The 18,012-nt window shown below is 45.4% G+C and overlaps 1 protein-coding gene across 3 annotated transcripts in view; it reads left to right on the forward strand.

Moving 5' to 3' along the window:
- The window catches only part of EPHB1 (EPH receptor B1), a 471,107-nt gene that overhangs the window by 370,443 nt on the left and 82,652 nt on the right, over positions 1 to 18,012 (forward strand). For all 3 annotated transcript variants that reach the window (XM_072726912.1, XM_072726913.1, XM_072726911.1), the window contains 2 exons: positions 8,142 to 8,266; positions 15,575 to 15,737. In XM_072726912.1, the coding sequence (XP_072583013.1) occupies positions 8,142 to 8,266; positions 15,575 to 15,737 (288 nt within the window). The remainder of the gene's footprint in view (positions 1 to 8,141; positions 8,267 to 15,574; positions 15,738 to 18,012) is intronic.

An 18,012-nucleotide genomic window follows, 5' to 3' on the forward strand; every position in this document is an offset into this window, starting at 1 on the left:
AAGCAGACTCCTTGCTGAGGGTGGAGCCTGACTAGGGGCTCGATCTCATGACCCTGAGATCATGTCCTGAACTGAAATCATGAGTCAGACCCTTACATGACTGAGTCACTCAGGCACCCCCTGCCCCGCCAATTGAAGATTTTTGAGCATCCGAGGAATATGGGTGACTCTAGCTTTGGAGGAGTAATCCAGCCACAGTGTAATTTGAAGTGAAGAGGCCCTGAAGTGTACAATGGAGGTGGGAAAGGATATTAGGTGTAAGGAGATACAGGTGACAAGACCAGGAGAAAGGCAGGGACAGAGTGAAGAAAGCATCCATGACACCTGGGCCTGAGTCACACTGTCAGATGGGCAGCCCATGGCTCATCCCCTCCTCAGGGTCTCGAGGTCTCCTTGTCCTCAAGGACAAGAAACCTATTGTTTACATCCTAGATTACTTCCCAGAAATACTTTAAGTCATCTTGAGTTGTCCCAGGAAATCATCTGTCTTCTGGAGCATCTATCACACCAGCCTCTAGGGAACCCTGTTGTTAACCTTCCTCTTCTCCAAGCTCATTCTTCTCCATCCCTTCCATCTTGACTGGGTAGACGTGTGTATTTATCACCTCAAAGATATTTATCTGATAAATGCCCATGACTGGGTCATGCTTTTCACATTTACATCAGGAACTAGGCATTGCTTTGGATTTATAAAGAGTAGTGGACCCAGAAGGAGACTACGAGGTGGTTGCTGAGACCGGCAGACTAGACTTAGGTGGAAGGAGCTGTGGGCCATACAGGCACATGCACAGAACATTTGAAAAATCTATAACATAGGATTAATACTCCTGTTTTACAGTTGATGCATTTGAAGCCTAGAGAAATTAAGTGACCTCAGTCCAAGGTCACACAGTAAGCAGATGTCAGACTAGGAACCACATCTCCCTACAGCATCTGTAGAGCCCTAGGATCCTGACTACTCCTCACACTGCCTTGTTTTCCCCATAACTGGGGTCTGTGGTCTACAGATTGCAGATGGTTAGTCCAAGAATAATTTGGCTGGGAAATGCTATTCTAGAAAGAACAGAAGAGGTTAGCATTACCATATGATCTAACAATTTTACAATTAGTTATACGCCCAAGAAAAATGCAAACATAAGTCCACACAAAAACTTGTACATGAATGTTCCTAGCAGCATTATTCATAACAGCCAAAATGTGTAAACAACCCAAATGTCCATCAACTGCTGGATATCTGTCCTAGAAAAAGGAATGCCCAGGAAGGCAGAAGAGATTACTAAGCCTCAGAGGCACACTGTTCAGGCTGGGGCAGCAGCATCTCTCTGAGGGGTCGCTGTGAGGACCTTCTCTTCCCCCGAACCACATAGAAGGGCCAGGGTATATACTCCCCCCACCCGCCCAGCAGGAGTTATCATGAGGAGTACAGATGGGCTCTTCTTCTGAACCTCTTTGGAAAGTTTACATATGAAAGTCTCCCTAAATGGAGAGGTCATTTATCTTCCAGGATACTTTCTAGGGCTGTCACCTGAGCCAAGGTGAGAGGGACTCAGCTGTGACCTGCACCCCAGCTTCTAAGGTGGGTGAGAGGTGGCCTCAGAACAAGGCTGTCTCTGGCACAATTTCTACTTGCAGAGCAGCATTGTTTTCCCTTTAGAAGAAATCTGCCAAAAACTTGAAATCCAACTTTCATATTTTTATAAACTCTCAAGGCCTTTTCCTCTAGTAGATCAGCTTAATTTTGAACGTCTGTGTGTTGCTATTTTTTTTTTTCAAACTACGTTAAGTACTTTTGATGTCTTAAATAAAATATTTTAATACGGTAGACTGTTATATCATTTATTATATCCCCAAATGGATTATGGCTAAAGCTGTTGAAAGAATTATTTTGACACAAAAATCAATTAAGACATTAGGAGGCAATATTTAATAAGCAAAGATAACATGTTAGAACTCAGTAATTGTCCTAGAAAAGAAGCATCAACTCATTCTCATATTTTGGGATTTGAGATGCTTAATTGTTGGGGGGCGGGGTTGAATGCCCTTATTAAATAAGGAAAACAAGGGGCACCTGGGTGGCTCAGTTGGTTCAGTGTCTGCCTTCAGCTCAGGTCATGATCCTGGGGTCCTGGGATCCAGCCCTGAGTCAGGCTCCCTGCTCAGCAGGGAGCCTGCTTCTCCCTGTGCCTCTGCCTGCCACTCCCCCTGCTTGCGCCCTTTTCTCTGTGTGTGTGTGTGTGTCAAATAAATAAATACAATCTTTTAAAATAAATAAATAAGGAAAACAAAATAAGAGGAAAACTTTGAATATGCCTGAGTTGGTAACTAAATTAAAGGATCAAGGAATGTCATAAAATATATGATCCAGGTGAACCTGAGATTTGGCAGCAAGGCTTCCACACGTGAAGACTCGAGGTTCCAGATTTGGGGTTAACTCCTGAGATAGAGTCACACCACCCTCCCAGACCACAAGCACTGTGATCTCCTTTGGAGCCGTCCTTACAGATGGAGGGCTGGCTGGTGTCTGGCCAGGCTCAGCCCTGAGGCCATGGGTGGTGGTGACCGATGATCAGTTTGAGCCCAGGTTTGCCCCGCGTCACCTGTAAGTTCTTTCATAACTGGCAGCCGGGGCCATCCTGTCCTGGCAATTTATCCACATCTCGTTTGTCAGCTCAGGCGAGAACATTCTGTACACTTTCTCTGCTGTGTGTGATATACTATCTTGGATCTGCCTGCTTCAAAAGCAATTTGGGAGTATGATCTCCCCAAAGTCTTCCTTGGTGAAAAAGAGACAGTGACTCACTGACTCAGCCTGTCTTTGCATTTTTTCCATCCCTGAGCCCCTTGACCAGTGGAGGTTAAGTCTCTTGCTGCTTCTACACATTTAAAGGGCCTCTTATTATTAGCAGTAGCCTCTCTTATCAGACACTCTGGGTTCTGGTTCTTTTCAAACCCAGCAGATTCTTTCTCAATGCTTGACAGGACACTGCATTACCTCCACATTCTTTTTTTTACATCCCAACTTGTCAAGTCCAGTCTCTTTATTTTGCTAAGAAGGAGTATGGAGCAATTTTGATTATATTTGGGGCTTTGGGGCATCTCCTCGTTAGGACAAACATATCCTTCTTGAACCTTCAGTACCTTTTTTTCCAGATAGCTCCAAAGTTAATTCTTTATTCTTACTTTTTCTAAAGGAACGCCCATATTTATTTCTTTGCTAAATTTTAATAATTTTGTGAACTCTTTATTTTCATTTTCTTCTCTCTGTAGAATGTTTAATTTAGTAAAAAGCCTTCTTGCAAGGGAAAGATTCTTTCAAGCATTCACTGAAACTATTCCTTGAATTCAGGATGCAAGTGTATGGAGAAAAGACAACTGGCCAGGACTTACTGTTGAACCAGCATAGTCCGGGTTTATAGGGGCTGCTGCTTTGAGTTAATCTTCCCTTCCCTCTTTAATCTGTCTTAGTTTTGCTAGAAGGTGGTGTTTGTGTGGATATCTGAGCTCATTTTTAATTTTCTGTTTTGTTGGAAGGTTTCGTAACATTTAAAACACCAGATTTAGAGGTGGCATTTGCACTTGGAGAAAGAAAAAAAAAATTGTCACCTTGGGTGATCACCAATGTCAGAGCACCAAATATAAGTTAACCTTGATTTTCGGGGAGCAAGAGTAATACTCTTTTACTCTCTCCCATGTGCTAAATCTCATCTCAATTAAAACAAGACATTTAGAGTGACCTGTGTGAGAATAAACAGCCTTCAAGGGGGCCTGTAAACATCTGTCATCACCACAAATCTGAGCAGTGTGGGCAAGTGGTGACCATTACCCTCTGGCAGCTTCCCTCCAGATTCACGTACTGATTGGTTGCTGGAGGGTCTTTGCCATCTGTGTAACTGGGATGTTTCTCTTGGATTTGGCTGGATTGCTTCTGGATCACCCTGCTCTGTGATTGACTCTTCACCATGTAACCTCAACTAGATGCCAGAGATCTTCAGAGCAGGGCTGTGGCTTTTTTTTTTTTTTTTTTTTTTTTTACTCATCCTTCTGTCCTCTGTGATTAGAGCAGGGGCCTGGCACAATGTTTGTCAAATATGTTGAGTCTTGAATGATGGTTTTCCAAGGATTAGAAGCAAAGAAAAGAACCAAGTCCACCAAAATCCTCAGACCGTTAGGGTTGATCTTTCCAATTTTTAATCCATGGTGCTTTAGCATTTGAGGCAAAGGAGGATCCTGTAAACCTATATGGCATTGACATGGTTGGCAACATGTAAATCATGTTTCCCTATGGGCTGGAGGGCAGCATGGAGCAAGCTGGGCAGCAAGTGTGGCAGGGGTGGGGGAAGTAGGCTTCCCTGGATTGCCTGTGTTGGTGGGCCCACCAGGATCCCCTCGTGATCTGGCCTGACTCCAGAAACTGCCTGACCTTCCTCCTCTCCCTGGCTCTGCACAGTGCACATGAGGTCAGGAACGCCAGCCTTGAGCCATCCCCGCTTTATTCAGCCTTTTGCTAACTCTGAGTTCAGTTCCTGGTTTCCTTTTACATAACTTAGCAGCAGCGTTTCACACATTCTCTCCTCCTGGGGACACTCATTGCCTCTTGACTTCTAGGTAATCACACTCCCCTGCTTCCTACCATCTCATTGGTCTTGCCTTCTCCGCCATTTGGCTGTTTCTCCTCATCCCCGGAGTCTTAGACCAAATATTGTCTTCTCATTCCCTCAAGGAATCTATCTGTTCTGTTCTGCAGCTCCCCTTATCTTTGAAATACTGATGGCTCTAAACTGATGTCTCCAGTCTGGACCTCTCATACACATGTTTGCCTTCTCAGATCGCTTCTACTATTTCTTGAGGCATCTCAGTTCATGGCAGCCCCACTCTTCCAGTTGCTCAGGCCAAAAGCCTTGATGTCATCTGGGCTCTTGTGTTTCTTCCCCATCCCACATCCGGTGAGATGTGCTCAATCTATTCAGAATCCGACCACCCCCATTCTCACCACCTCCACCACTCCAAACCTAGTCCAAGTAGCCACAGTCTCGCAGCTGGATCATCACAAGAGTGTTAAGATAGAGCTTTCCACTTTGGCATGGGTCCTGCATTCTATTTGCAGTGCAGCAGAGGGTGATGTTGTTAACGTGCAAGTCAGATTATGTCACTCCTCTGCTCATCACCTTCCCGTGGCTCTCCATGTCACTCAGGGTGGAAGTCTGCCTGTGACCTCATCTCTGCTCCAGTTCCTATGGCTCTTTGCTGCTCGTCTGGAACACCAGACTGCTCCCAGGTTAGAACTGTTGCCCTGACCTTTCCCTCTCAAATGCTCTTCTCCCAGGTGTCCACATGGCTTCCTCCCCTCCTTACACCCCATGCTTCTGCATCCACGTCTTGGGCAAGGCCTTGCTAACCCAGTGATTTAGAACTATAGCCTTCTCCCAGCCAGCCCCTGCACTTTTGCCTTCTCTGTCCCTTCTCCTCTGCTCCATTTGTTTCTGTTTTACTTAATATTTTAATGTAACTTGTGATTGACTGATTACATTTGGCCTCTGAATCCCCCAACTAGAAAATAAACTCCATGAGGGCAGGACATTGTGTTTCATTCACTGTGGAATCTCTAAAACCTAGAATGGTGACTGGCATGTGGCAGGTGCTCAGTGAACATTTGTTTGATCAATTAATTAATGGACCTGGGTCGTGATGCTAAGGAAGAAGGAGGAGGAAGAGAAGTTGCATTTGATGGTTGAATCAGGATCAAATATTATTTCAGTTTACCAGATTAATAGGCCCAATGCTACACCATAAAGGTAAAAACATACATGTAAATCCCTGTAGCCAAGGCAAGCAAACTCTACCAACAGAAGAGGAAGAGCACACCAGGAGAAAACCCTAGGGGTTATATTTGAAGGTGATTTCAGAATTGAATGTCAGGGATGTGTTTTTGATGCAAAAAAGGCTAATGGTCACATTAATAAAGTATAGCACACAAATCATGGGAGATATTAGTTTTACCCCAATCTTTGCTGCTTCAACAGCAGTGGGAGAATTGGATTTACCTCTGGGCCACATGCCTAAAGAGACAACATGAGCCCCACTGGGAAAAGAGCCACCTCAGGTGGCAGCATGTCATGGGATAATTGCTCATAGCATCTGGCCATTCTTTTCAGCAGGAAAAACTCAGGGGAGACCTAACTAGTTTCTTTAGCTATTTGACAAGCCATTCTGTGGAAGAAGGAACATTCTCTATTACTTTAGTCAGTGGAACTGAGAAGAAGACAAATTTCAGATAAGGGTAGGAAGACATGCAAATTGGTGAGAGCTACCCAAGTATGAAGCCACAGCTCCTAGAGGCAGTGAGCATCCCGTCCCTGGGGACACAGCAGGGCCCAGCAGAGAATACTTGATAGGGGGATTCAGGACTACATTAAATCAGATCCTCCCTGAAGCAAACTCCAGGATGGGATTAGAGGTGCCAGAGATTAGGGAAATGGAAGGGGAGGTCAGGGGAAGCTCAGAGAGCCATCACATCACAATGAAGGAGAGAGGGCAGGAAGGAGGATTGGATGGGAAGACTCTTAGACTGCCCTGCTGAACAAAGAAGCATTGGTGAGTCTGATGGGAAGTCTTTGGGCAAAAGCCGCCCAGCAGAAGAGTCAGAAATGGGCCTTTCAGAGCATCCTTACTGCTCTCAGTCGTTGGCTGGAAGCAGCCTGTGGGAGATGCTCTGTTTCTGAGTGCAGCAGCCCAGGGCCATGAGTCAGCTATGCTCCCGGGGTGGGGGAGTTCTGAGAGGCACATTTTCAGGGCCACCCCAAGGTCCCTAATGGGAACTGTGCGGGGTCCTGGGTGGACTCCCTGATTCTAAGCCCTCCTAACACTGTGTCTCATGCTGTGCTATCCTGTGGCTCCGGGGACTGTGGGCATCTTCCCCACAAGTGCTCTGCATCCCTTCCCCACTGCCCCCCATCCCCGCCCAGCCTAAGGGCCAGCATGTAGGCATAGGCGGTGCTCACTGAAAGCCCAGTGAGTGGAGAGCAGAGAGCCCATCGACCCCCACACCCAGACCCATAGCCATGCTCTGGAGGGGGACCCGTTAACTTAAAGTGAGGATAGTAAATGTCACTCTGCCACAGTCCCCAGAGAAACCCGTGTAAAGTGGAGTTCATGTGAGGAAACGACCTTCATAGCTACAGAAGTGCCAGGACTAAACTGAACAGCCCCTGAGCAGAGCGCAGGCTGAAGCCTCATCCATTACCCGCCTCTTCCCCTAGAAAGACAACCCTCATTTGTTATTTCCAGACTGTTTTCATTTTACTTACACCGTGTGAAAAGCATTGAATTGGGAAATAAATAATATTATTTCCGAACAGAGATTTTGGAATCACTTCACAGATTTTGGAATTATTATCCTGTTTCCAAATGTTTGGTTTGTGTATCATTTCTTCATTTATATTTGTGAGCCCTTTATTGCAAATGTCCTCATTTGGAAAGCTCTGACAGAAGTCTGAATGAACTCGGTTGTTGGTCTGTGTTCATGTCTTTTTGAGAGATGCCTCCTCCCTTTCTCTTGAAGTGCAGAAAAATCTTACATGCAGTTTCAGGAGAGATGTTTGCTAGAACGTTCCTTTCTATTGCAGTAATTCTGCAGTGACCAGTTCTACTCTCTCACTGGCATCCCCATCTCCCGGTTCTCTTCTCTACCGGCTTTGCCCATTAATGCAAGACTGAGATTCCTTCACCACCTTCTGTTCAAAAACATCCCATTGTCCCTCCTGTCCCACTGTCCTGGAAGCCTAGACTTGCCCTGGTTGTCACACCCTCCCTAAATGGCCACACTGTTTTCATGGGATTCCTCCAACCATCTCTTTTTGGCCAAGCCTTTCTCCACCTGTCCATGCCCAAAAAACACTGAGTCCATTCCAGCCCTGCCCTCACTCGTGTTCCCCTGTCCTAAATTATCACCTTTTCTCTCCTTTGTTGTTTGAACTCCATTCATTATGCAAAACCCACAGGAAGTTCTGCACAGCAGCTTAGCTAGTGAGAAAGAAAGGGTAGGTTCAAAACCAGAGACACTTCTCTCATTTATCTCTGAAAGATGACACTTGTCATATAATCAAAGGTCTGTTCACCCGCCCTGTCTTTTCTTCTCTCCACAGCCCCTTCCACTGTTCCTATCATGCACCAAGTCAGTGCCACGATGAGAAGCATCACCTTGTCATGGCCACAGCCAGAGCAGCCCAACGGCATCATCCTGGACTATGAGATCCGGTACTATGAGAAGGTAAGTCAGCTCTGCCTTCAGGCTTCCAAGACACAGGGCCAGCTACTGTTCAGTGGAGGGAGGCCAGCTGAGGGCACAAGTGGAAAGGCTGGAGGAAGTTCTGAGGGAGGGAGGGATCTGCCCATGGAGGTCAGGGGCTCCTTGGGAGAGTCTGTTGGGTCTTCATTGGCAAAAGTCCCTGAAGTCCAGAGACTTTTTGTACCAACTCAGAAGAGACTCTTCCAAACTACCACCCTGCTGTCCCAACAGCTCAGTGGGCTGCTATAGGCAAAACTGATCCTATTTTCCCAGTCGTGTGTTTGCTACACTAATGTAGATGCCACAAAACTGCCAGGTGTCCCCTGAACTTTCCAAAGATTTTGTGGTTTCATGGACCAGTGTTTTCCAAAGTTTTTGATCATATTCTTCCACTATAAGTTTATTTATAAATCATATGCTAGTACTACTGCAATAATCTATTTGTTGAGCTTAAAAACATGTAAATGGAAATTTTAAAGGATGAGATGGAAATTAAGAGAAATAGAAATTTGTATATTATCTACAGACTGTTCTTTAGCAACTGTTCCTGGGGCCGGCAGCAGGGCACTTGCTGCCAAGAGAAGGGAGAAGGTGCCCTGTGGGGTTGATTTCCTTGGTCTCTGTGGGGGAAGCACATGTTAAACTATAGCATTTGCAAAATCCCAGGAAAATACTGACCCAACACATTTTTTGTAGAAACACCAGATTCATTGATTTGTTCAGCAAGTATTTATTGAGTGCCTGCTATTTGGCAGGTACTAGTCTAGGATATATTAATGATCTAAACAAAGATTCCTGCCCTCACGGACCTTACTTTCTAACAGAAGGAGACAGAAAATGAACATAATAAATAGGGAGGTCATATAGTATGTTAAAAAATGAATAATGCAAAGGGAAATAGAAAAAGCAGAGCATGGTAAATGGGATTAGGAGGGTCAGGTTTGGGCGAGGAGCAGGTCTCAGAATTAAATAGAATGGTAAAGGTAAGCCTCTTGGAGTAGGTAGGTTCCAAGTAAAGACTTGAAAGAAGTGAGATTATTGTGAAGCAGGGGAGAGAGAGGCAACTGCCTGTGCAAAGGCCCGGAGGCAAGGTCATGACTGGTGACTCTAGGAGCCGGAAAAAGACCAGCATGACCAGAGGGGTACAAGCAATGGGAAAGTAGTAGACAGGTGAGAGAGGTAACCAGGAGAGGTGATCATGCTGGACCTTAGAACTGCAGCTTTCCCACTGAGTGAGACGAGGATCTGTAGCAGGGTTAGGAGCAGAGGAGAGACAAAATCTGACTTACATTTTTAGAGGATCATTCAGCTGTTCCATTTAAAACAGGCCTACCAGATTACAATAGAATGAGAATGATGGTGGCTTGATGGGAATAGGAGAGGGCCAGGAAGACAGTAAATTCTAGATACAGAAACTAAAGACAGAGCAGCAGGATTTCTAGCAGGTTGGACCTCAGATGTGGGAGGGTTTGGTCCTGGCCCAATAGGAGAATGTCCCTAGCCATCATTGACTCAGTAGGAGGCTTGCTGTGCTAGAGCTTACTTGGGGTAAGGGAAGGGACAGAAGCTCAGCTCGATGTCTAAAACACTTCTGAGATGGCCAAATAGAACAGGCAGCTAGATGTCCATGTCTGGAGTTCAGGAAAGAGGACCAGGTTGGATAAGTCCACCTGGGAGTTGTCAGTCTGTAAATGCTATGAAGGCGCTGAGCCTGACGGAATCATCCAGTGGGGCAGTGGAAATAGGAAGAGCATCAGGGATGGAGCCCTCCATCCCTCCAGCGTGGAGGTAATGTTGAAGAGTGAGCATGTTGAACGTGACCACCTTGGGAAGCAGGGCCCTAGTTTCCAGTGCCCTCTGTAGCTAACCAGCCATGTGGCCATGGTCAAATTACTTAGCCACTCTAGGTCAGTTTTCACACTTATAAAATGCGAACAGTTTACCCCCCTGAAAGTGGAGGGCCAGATGGATCAGCAATCCAGCCTGTAAGGAGGTACACTCTTTGGCCCTTATAGCCGAACCTAGAAGCAAGGTGAGGATTAGGGAGCATTCTACTCTATCTAGAGAACATTGGGCTTTGTAGATTCAGATAATTCAACGAATTGGGGTTTTTTTTAAACCATCTGGATTTATAAGTAACCATTATATCCAGTAAGCTTTGAATTTGGGGTCCTTGTTTGTGGGATATTTTTTATCAGCTAGTACTGTAAATGTTGGCTTTCTACCACATTTTGGACCATATGTGTCAAACGATTGTCCACACAGTCTCATTTCATCATCCAAGTTGACCTGAGAGTTCAGTAGAGTATCACCTGTGGCCAGTATATGAGGCAATATCTGAATCACCAATAAGATTCCAATGGAGCCACTTCCCCCATACACTTGAACTTGAGCCTTAGAAGCTCATCTCAGGAAAATAATAGTAATTTTTCCCTCATATTCCCCTACTGGGTGCCAGGAGCTTTAAAAATATTTTCGATTTTTCTCCTCACTACCCAGCCTGGTAAATATTCATATCATAGCTGTGGGGCAAGGAACCAATGTACGAAGTTAAAAACAAAACAAAACTTGCCCACAACCACGCAGCTAGGAAGTGAGTCTACAGCCTGGGTTCTTAACCTACAGCAAGTGACAGGGCTGGAGAGGGGCTAAGTATATGGGAGCCACCTGCTTTTTACTTCATCTGCCGGGCAGAGGGCATCCACCCCAGCATAGGGGGTGGGCTTTGGAACAGACTCCTGCCTATGTCCCTGGACTCCTTGCTCCCCAGTCCACACCCCAGCTCCTCTGCTACTTTTCCCTTTACATGAAGACCTCCTCCTTTGAAACACTGTAATTAACTTTAACTTCTGATGCTATGAAGGAAGCTTATTCCCCCATTTCAGACCACGTCCCTACTCCTCAGTAATTTATACTAATTATTAACAGACACACATGCACAGCAGCTCAATGCCCGAGGCAGCTTCCACACCTCAGTGAAGCATATTATTGTCCTCACTCCAGAGGATAGAATGCTTTCCTTGGGAACACAGAAGATTCTTTGCCCAAGCACTGGTTACTGTTCAGTATGTTACTATGCAGCTCTACACTTCACTTATAAAGTGCTTGACTGTAAGGTCTGTTACATTGCCTGGACCATTCCTAATACAAATAAAGAAAAAGACATTACCCTATGAGGATATTTTGAAATAACCACAATGATAATAATTCATCATATACTGAGTATCTATTATGTGGCAGATATTCACAGATACATTAGCTCTGATCCTTAAAAGAAATGAAAGATACTTGAAAGCCTGGTATAACCAATTTATAGATGATGGCACTAAGTCACAGAAAGGTCAAATGACTTACCCATGACCACAAAGGACCAGAAGTACGGACATTTTTACTATATTTCAGTGGCGCAATCTTCTGAGCTCAGTGTGCAACTGGATTACAATCATGCCCATGCTGAGCATCTCAAAATTAATGGGGCCTCTGAAATAAGAGAGTGCATCTTCATTTTTAAATCCAAATGCTTATAAGCGGAATGATCCGCCTGCCTGCTCCACAAGGCCAGCGAATCCTGTCTTTAGAAGATGCAAACACAGTAGAACTCAGCCTGGAAGATATCCTGGATTCAATCCAAAGAATCAAAAGCACTATTCCTCCCTTGTGTTCCACTTCTTCTAAGCCAGGAGTCAGCAGAGTTTTTCTGTAAAAGACCAGACAGGAAATATTTAAGTTTGTGGCCATATAGTCTCTGTCCAGACTACTCAACTTGCCTTTATAGAAGAAAAACAGCCATACACAATATATCAGGTGGGCATGACTGGGTTCCAATAAAACTTTATTTACAAAAACCGGTAACTGGCCATGGACCATGGTTTTCTAACCCCTGAAAACTCTCCCTGGATCCCCTACCTCACATCACTCTCTCAATTTGTGCTTAGAACACCTTTCCATTTCAGGCCTTACGAATAGAATCAATGAGGCTTTCGCCTCCTCCAACAGCTCATTAATAGAGAGCTCAGATGCCATCGAGCTGATGACACTCCCAAAGCCTCTCTATGTTCATCTCCTTCCCATTTTAATATGCTTCCATTCATCATTCTCTCTTGTTTACTGTCTTGTAGCACTTTTCACTCCTGGTGTCAGCACTTGTAGGCAAACCATGGGAGGAGCATCTACATCTGCTCTCAGCTGTCGTAATGATTAAGCGTTTAGACGTTTACTAGCTCTTCATAATAACTGTCTGGGCCAGAATGGGCTGGTTTAGGCCTTGGGAATTTCTACCCTTCAAATTTTAGGATCATTTTCTCCTAGAAACTCTTTCAGGCCTTGGCAATATCTTGTGCTCGATCGATTGGTTCAAATAACTGGTCTGAAGTGTGGTGTTTATTCATTCATTTAGCACTGAATCGTGGAGCACCCAAGCGGTTTGGTGCCAGCCCTCTGCTACATGTTGGGGATGGGAACCATGGTCTCTGCCCTCAACAGCTACAGTCTCGTACCTCTCACAAGGTTATAAAATCAATCATGAGAAAAAAGAAAGAAAGAAAGAAAGAAAGAAAGAAAGAAAGAAAGAGAAAGAAAGAAAGAAAAAGAAAGAAAAGAAAGAAAGAAAAGAAAGAAAGGGAAAGAAAGGGAAAGAAAAGCAAGAAACCGTGCTCTTCACTCTCACTCATTTGTCTGAAGTTGATTAATGGTTTTGAAGGAACAATGACTAATACTCATTTTAATCACTGAACTTCTTAAAGAATATGTGGGCTATAAAGTGATTATGGGTTAATGTTTTTGTCCTCACAATCCAAATACCAAAAGGCAGTTTTCAGTAAAAGAGCTGCGGGGTCAATGTTTTACTTCTTTCAAGCAGTGCCTAATTCCACAGATTCCGGTAAAACCAGAGAATCCAGGCAGCTACTTGCTATCCAGATTTTGTAGCAATAGGATTTTATCCTAATTTGCAAGGTGATGAGGTGATTTTTATAGTTTTGGTCTCAGATCTCCAGTGTGTCAAGATAGTAATGACCAAAGTTCTGGATGATATTGCTTCTGTAGTGGCCAACTGTCTTTCTGCTGGATTTCTGATTGGAGGTAAGGGTGGCGGGGGGAGCCTTCTTCTCTTTAAATATATCAAATGATGGATGAGCAGTCCTTCCCCAGCAGTCGTTCCTGGAAGCCGGTGGATAGCCCCTCCAGGAGGACGGGCATGTCACCTTCAACTGTCTACTCAAACTGGCCTCCAACCTGTGGTCCTTTAAACTGCTTCCGAAGCATTTGTCACCACCCCATGTGTCGCCACACTCCAGATAGGCCCAATTGCTTGCAGGCTCTTGAATCTCTTTAGGCCTTGCTTTCACATGTTCTAGTCAGTTCTCACTCTTCACCTTTCTCTACATGGCCAGTTTCTTTCACCTGTCATGACTCAACTCATGTCACCCTCCCAATCTCCTTATCAGCCTGAGTTGGGGGAACCCTCTGCTCCCCCATGGTCCCTTAAGCTGTCTTCTGACAAGTCACTCTGTCAACACTGCTGTCAGTGTCTGTTCATTTGCTGGTCAGTCCCACAAGATTTTGTGTCCCCAAGGAGAGGGGCCATGTCTCAGTCCCTGCAGCCCCTGTGTAGCACCCAGCACGTGATAGTGTGTCATAAATGTGGCTGCCTGGCCACATGATTGAGTAAATACACATCAGGTCACCTTTGAGACATTTACATGTTTTAAAACAATGGCATTTTTTAAAAAATCATTCCACTGTATTCTTTTGTCCTGCCTCAACTCCCCAAACTTTCATCGCTTGTCTGAGGATGTGGTTTACACATCTTGCCAGCAGTTTTCCCCTCATGTGTCACCATACTTCTCAAACCTTGTGCCTAGAACTCATCACAGAACCTCAGATCTGCACATTGGACTTAGGGGCTTCCCTCTCAGTGACCCAAGCTCTCCATTTTCACCAACATCCCCATTTTGCTCCAAGATTGATGGTCCGGACAGGGACAGGCCCAGACTCAAAACTTTTGTCCCTGCACACTTGGAGATAACCCATAATCTCTCAGATGTGCACATGCAAATGACCAGAGCCCCGGCTGGTGTGTAATGATGAAGGAGAGCAATGAAGAGAATCCATGGGAAGCCTTCCTGGAAGAGGAGGCCTTAGAAGTGTGGGCATAGGGAATCTGCAGGGTGCAAAGGAATACTGGAGAGAAGAATTTTAGACTGAGAAAGCAAACTAAGCAAAGGCCCTAGGGCTTGGGGTATGGTTCCTAGAGGAACAGTGAGGAGGCTATTTGGGGGATGTGAAATTAGAATTGCTTCATTCTGCAGGGCCTATAAACCTAGATTTAGGAGTTTTGTTTTTATCTGGTAATAGTTTTTCTTTTTCTTTTTTTTTTTTTTAAGAAAATAAGTTTAGATGATTTAGTGGGGGGGGGAGTAGCAGAAAAAATGGGAGTCTACAAAAGTCTAGGCACAACCCAAAGTTTTCAGCAAAACAATCAGCAGCAAAGAGAAAGCACCCTTGAAGGGCACCCACCAAGGGTAGAGGAGTCAGAAGGATGAGAAACACGAGCAAAATCTGTGCATGCCAGAGGACAGTCATGTGTCAATAACAGGGACTGTGGGAGACAGGGTGGAAGGGTCTGGAGAGAGTGACAGGGGCAGGGAGTTGACCCCTTGAATAAGTGAGAAGGGACAGGACTTGCTCTCCAGGGATCAGGGATATACCCCCAAATGCTGGTGGAGAGGGAACTGGAGGTGACAACCTAGACAGGCCAAGGCGAAGGCAGAGCAGGTAAGCCAAGTAGTGCAGAATGGCCTCTGGCTCTGCAGCAGAGTGGACACTAGGTCACTCAGCTAAGGACTTGAGGAAGCTTAAGGGGTGATCTAGAACAGCCGTGATGAGGAGTGAGGAGAGAAAAGAGGAGGCCTCAGGAGAAGCAAGAGAAAGGGGCAAATGTTGTCCAGTTTGCTTCCACTGACCTCAGAGACCTGACAGGATTTTGCAAAGCTGCACGTGCTCTGTTATTCTAGCAATGAACCCTGTGGTGGGGAAGGAGCTAGGAATGACAGTGAGCCTCCCTGAGAGCCCAGCCATTTGCTCAGAGCCTTCTTTTTAGAACACCGCCACGTCATGACACAGAGCTGATTCTTTTCATTCCCTTGGTCCAGGTCAGACCATCTCCCATTCAGAGGGAGGGCCTGGGGCTGATGACGGCTTCTAACTGGTGGGGCCCGGGTGCTCCAGGGAGGAGCAGGTAGGGATGCAGCACTCAGGAGCAGGCTGCACACTGTTCTTGCTCTTTTTCAGGAGCACAATGAGTTCAACTCCTCCATGGCCAGGAGCCAGACCAATACAGCGCGGATCGATGGCCTACGGCCAGGCATGGTGTACGTGGTCCAAGTGCGTGCCCGCACTGTGGCCGGCTATGGCAAGTTCAGTGGCAAGATGTGCTTCCAGACACTGACGGATGGTAAGAGGCGGGCCAGTGAACTGGTACTAGGCCAGCACTTGGGGGAGGGAAAGAAGCCCCGAGAAGCTACCCTCGCAGCCCAAATGCCAACCTTCCCTGGATTCCAGTGCCATTCCCTTACCTCCGGTGGGGCTGTGTACACTTGTGTGATTCATAAGGCAGGGCATCCGTCTGAAGTCTGGCCCGTTTCTCTCCTAACATCTCATGGGTTTGCCTTTGAAGGGCCTCTGCACCACATGCAGGGAGGTCACTGCAGTGAGACCCACACATACCTCAGGGGTCATGTGCCCTCTTGCCTCTGGATCAGGACCTGGGTGCCTCCACTATTTTCCCTTCACTCCCACTTCACCCCCTCTCTACTGGGGGACAGGGAGCTGAGCTCACAGCCTAACGGCACGAGCCAAGGTCTCCAGGAAGGAAACACAGGTACAAAATTTGAGGTGCAGCAGTCCCTTGTACCCAGTATCTCAGCTTCACATGTGACTCTAGTAGGTTCTGTTCATGTGTCATCAGAGGTAACAGAGGCTACCTTCCAAGCCATCCCCAAAGTCAGTAAGCCTGTCACCCCAAATACTTCCACCTTTGGGCTTTGTTAGTTCCCTATTATAACGATCTCTCCCAGTCAGTCCTCCGAGACCGACCTTTATGAATGGTGATGAAAATCTGATTTCCCTGCAGCCTGAGCATTGAGCATGGGGTACCTGCCTGTGTGTTCACTCACTCTTTTCCCTTAGCCAGCCACTTACCATGGTGCTTGCTTTTGTTTATGGGCTGACTATCTACCTCTTTTATTTATTCATTTGTGAGCTCTTGCCTGATAGTTTTCCAAACACCAGTCTATTCTCAACCTCCTCAACCGAAAGCCTTTAATTTTTCACTTATTACTTGCATTATGTGCAAAACAGTCGGCTTTTACAGAACATTTTATTTTAGGCCCATACTCTCTGACGAGGCACGTGTTAGGACTCGGGGTTTTATGCTGACTCACATAATAATTTTTTAACAATTTAAAAAATCACCCAAAATATTTTAAAAATTAGATGATCTCATGTGAAAACCATAATGTGCGTTTTCTTGTGAAAAATTGCAAAGAAGCCAATGCTGGTGGGCATTCTGGTGTGAGGGCTCTTCCCCTGAGCTAATAGGTGGCTGCCCCTGTGGGATGCCTGCCCCTTCTCAGTGATTTGTACCCAGATGCTTGCATGTGAGCTGTCTGACCCCTGTAGGATTGGAGTTTGCAACCTATTTTGAATTTTTTTAGGTGAATCTTCACAATTATTTTGAGGATGGTGAGATGGGGTGGAAAGGCAAGCCAGTTTATTCAGATTAATAATGCTGCTGGTATGAAAAGAACGCAGCTGTCTCCTGTCCCCTCTTTGTACCTCACTTACTATCTGGATTTATGGGCACTTAGGCATCAGGAAGTACACAGGATTAAAAACCCAAAACTCAGAATGCTCTGAGCACTGGTCTCTTGGCAATTCTGCTAGACAAATCAAGAAGTAACAAATTTCCCCCAAGAAGACTATTCCTTTTACATTTGGCAGTTAAATTTTATAAACCCAAGAGGGACTAGATGTAAGAGAGTTTTGGTAAGTGGCCAAATTCAGGAGTATTTATTTTAATGACTGAGGTTCACACATAGCTAATAATTATACTCACTGAGGCTTTGGGCCTTGTCTTCAGCACAAAGGTGAATCTGAAGGTTGACTAGTGAAAGGGTCAGTGGAGCAAGGAGGACCTGTGGGATTCTACCCAGAGTCAAAGACCACGCCTTGGGCAGGTGACCACCACATAGCACAGAGCCACCCTGGTCCTGAGCTGCTGTTAGCTATAGTGTGCCTACATTGGTCTTAGCTGCTGTTGTTTTAGCCCATCCATAAAGTATGGTATCTATATATTTATCAAACAGTCCAGGTGATTCTTACGCTCCCCGGAGTTTGAGAATCATCCTTCTACTCTGTGAGCGGAAGAAGACACTTCTGAAGATAAGGGTGTTGGTTCTTGAAGCTTCTCACTCTCTAGAAATCAATTTTAAAGACTGGAGGTCACATTGCTTTATGAAGTTTTTAAATTATAAAGATGTTTTTATGGACTCTTTGCTGTGGTTCCTAGAGTTATTTTTTTTGCCAAAGTCTTTTTTTTTTTTTTTTTTTAACATACATGTTATAGAAAGCTCTGAGCTGAGGGAAACCTTCCATCTTTAAATTGATGTCTTTGGAGTGGTTGGCTTCGAGAATAACATCCTTGTCTTTGGAAGTCACTTTCTCCACCC

The sequence above is a fragment of the Vulpes vulpes genome, chromosome 11 (genome assembly GCF_048418805.1).
Source record: "Vulpes vulpes isolate BD-2025 chromosome 11, VulVul3, whole genome shotgun sequence".
Classification (NCBI taxonomy): domain Eukaryota; kingdom Metazoa; phylum Chordata; class Mammalia; order Carnivora; family Canidae; genus Vulpes; species Vulpes vulpes.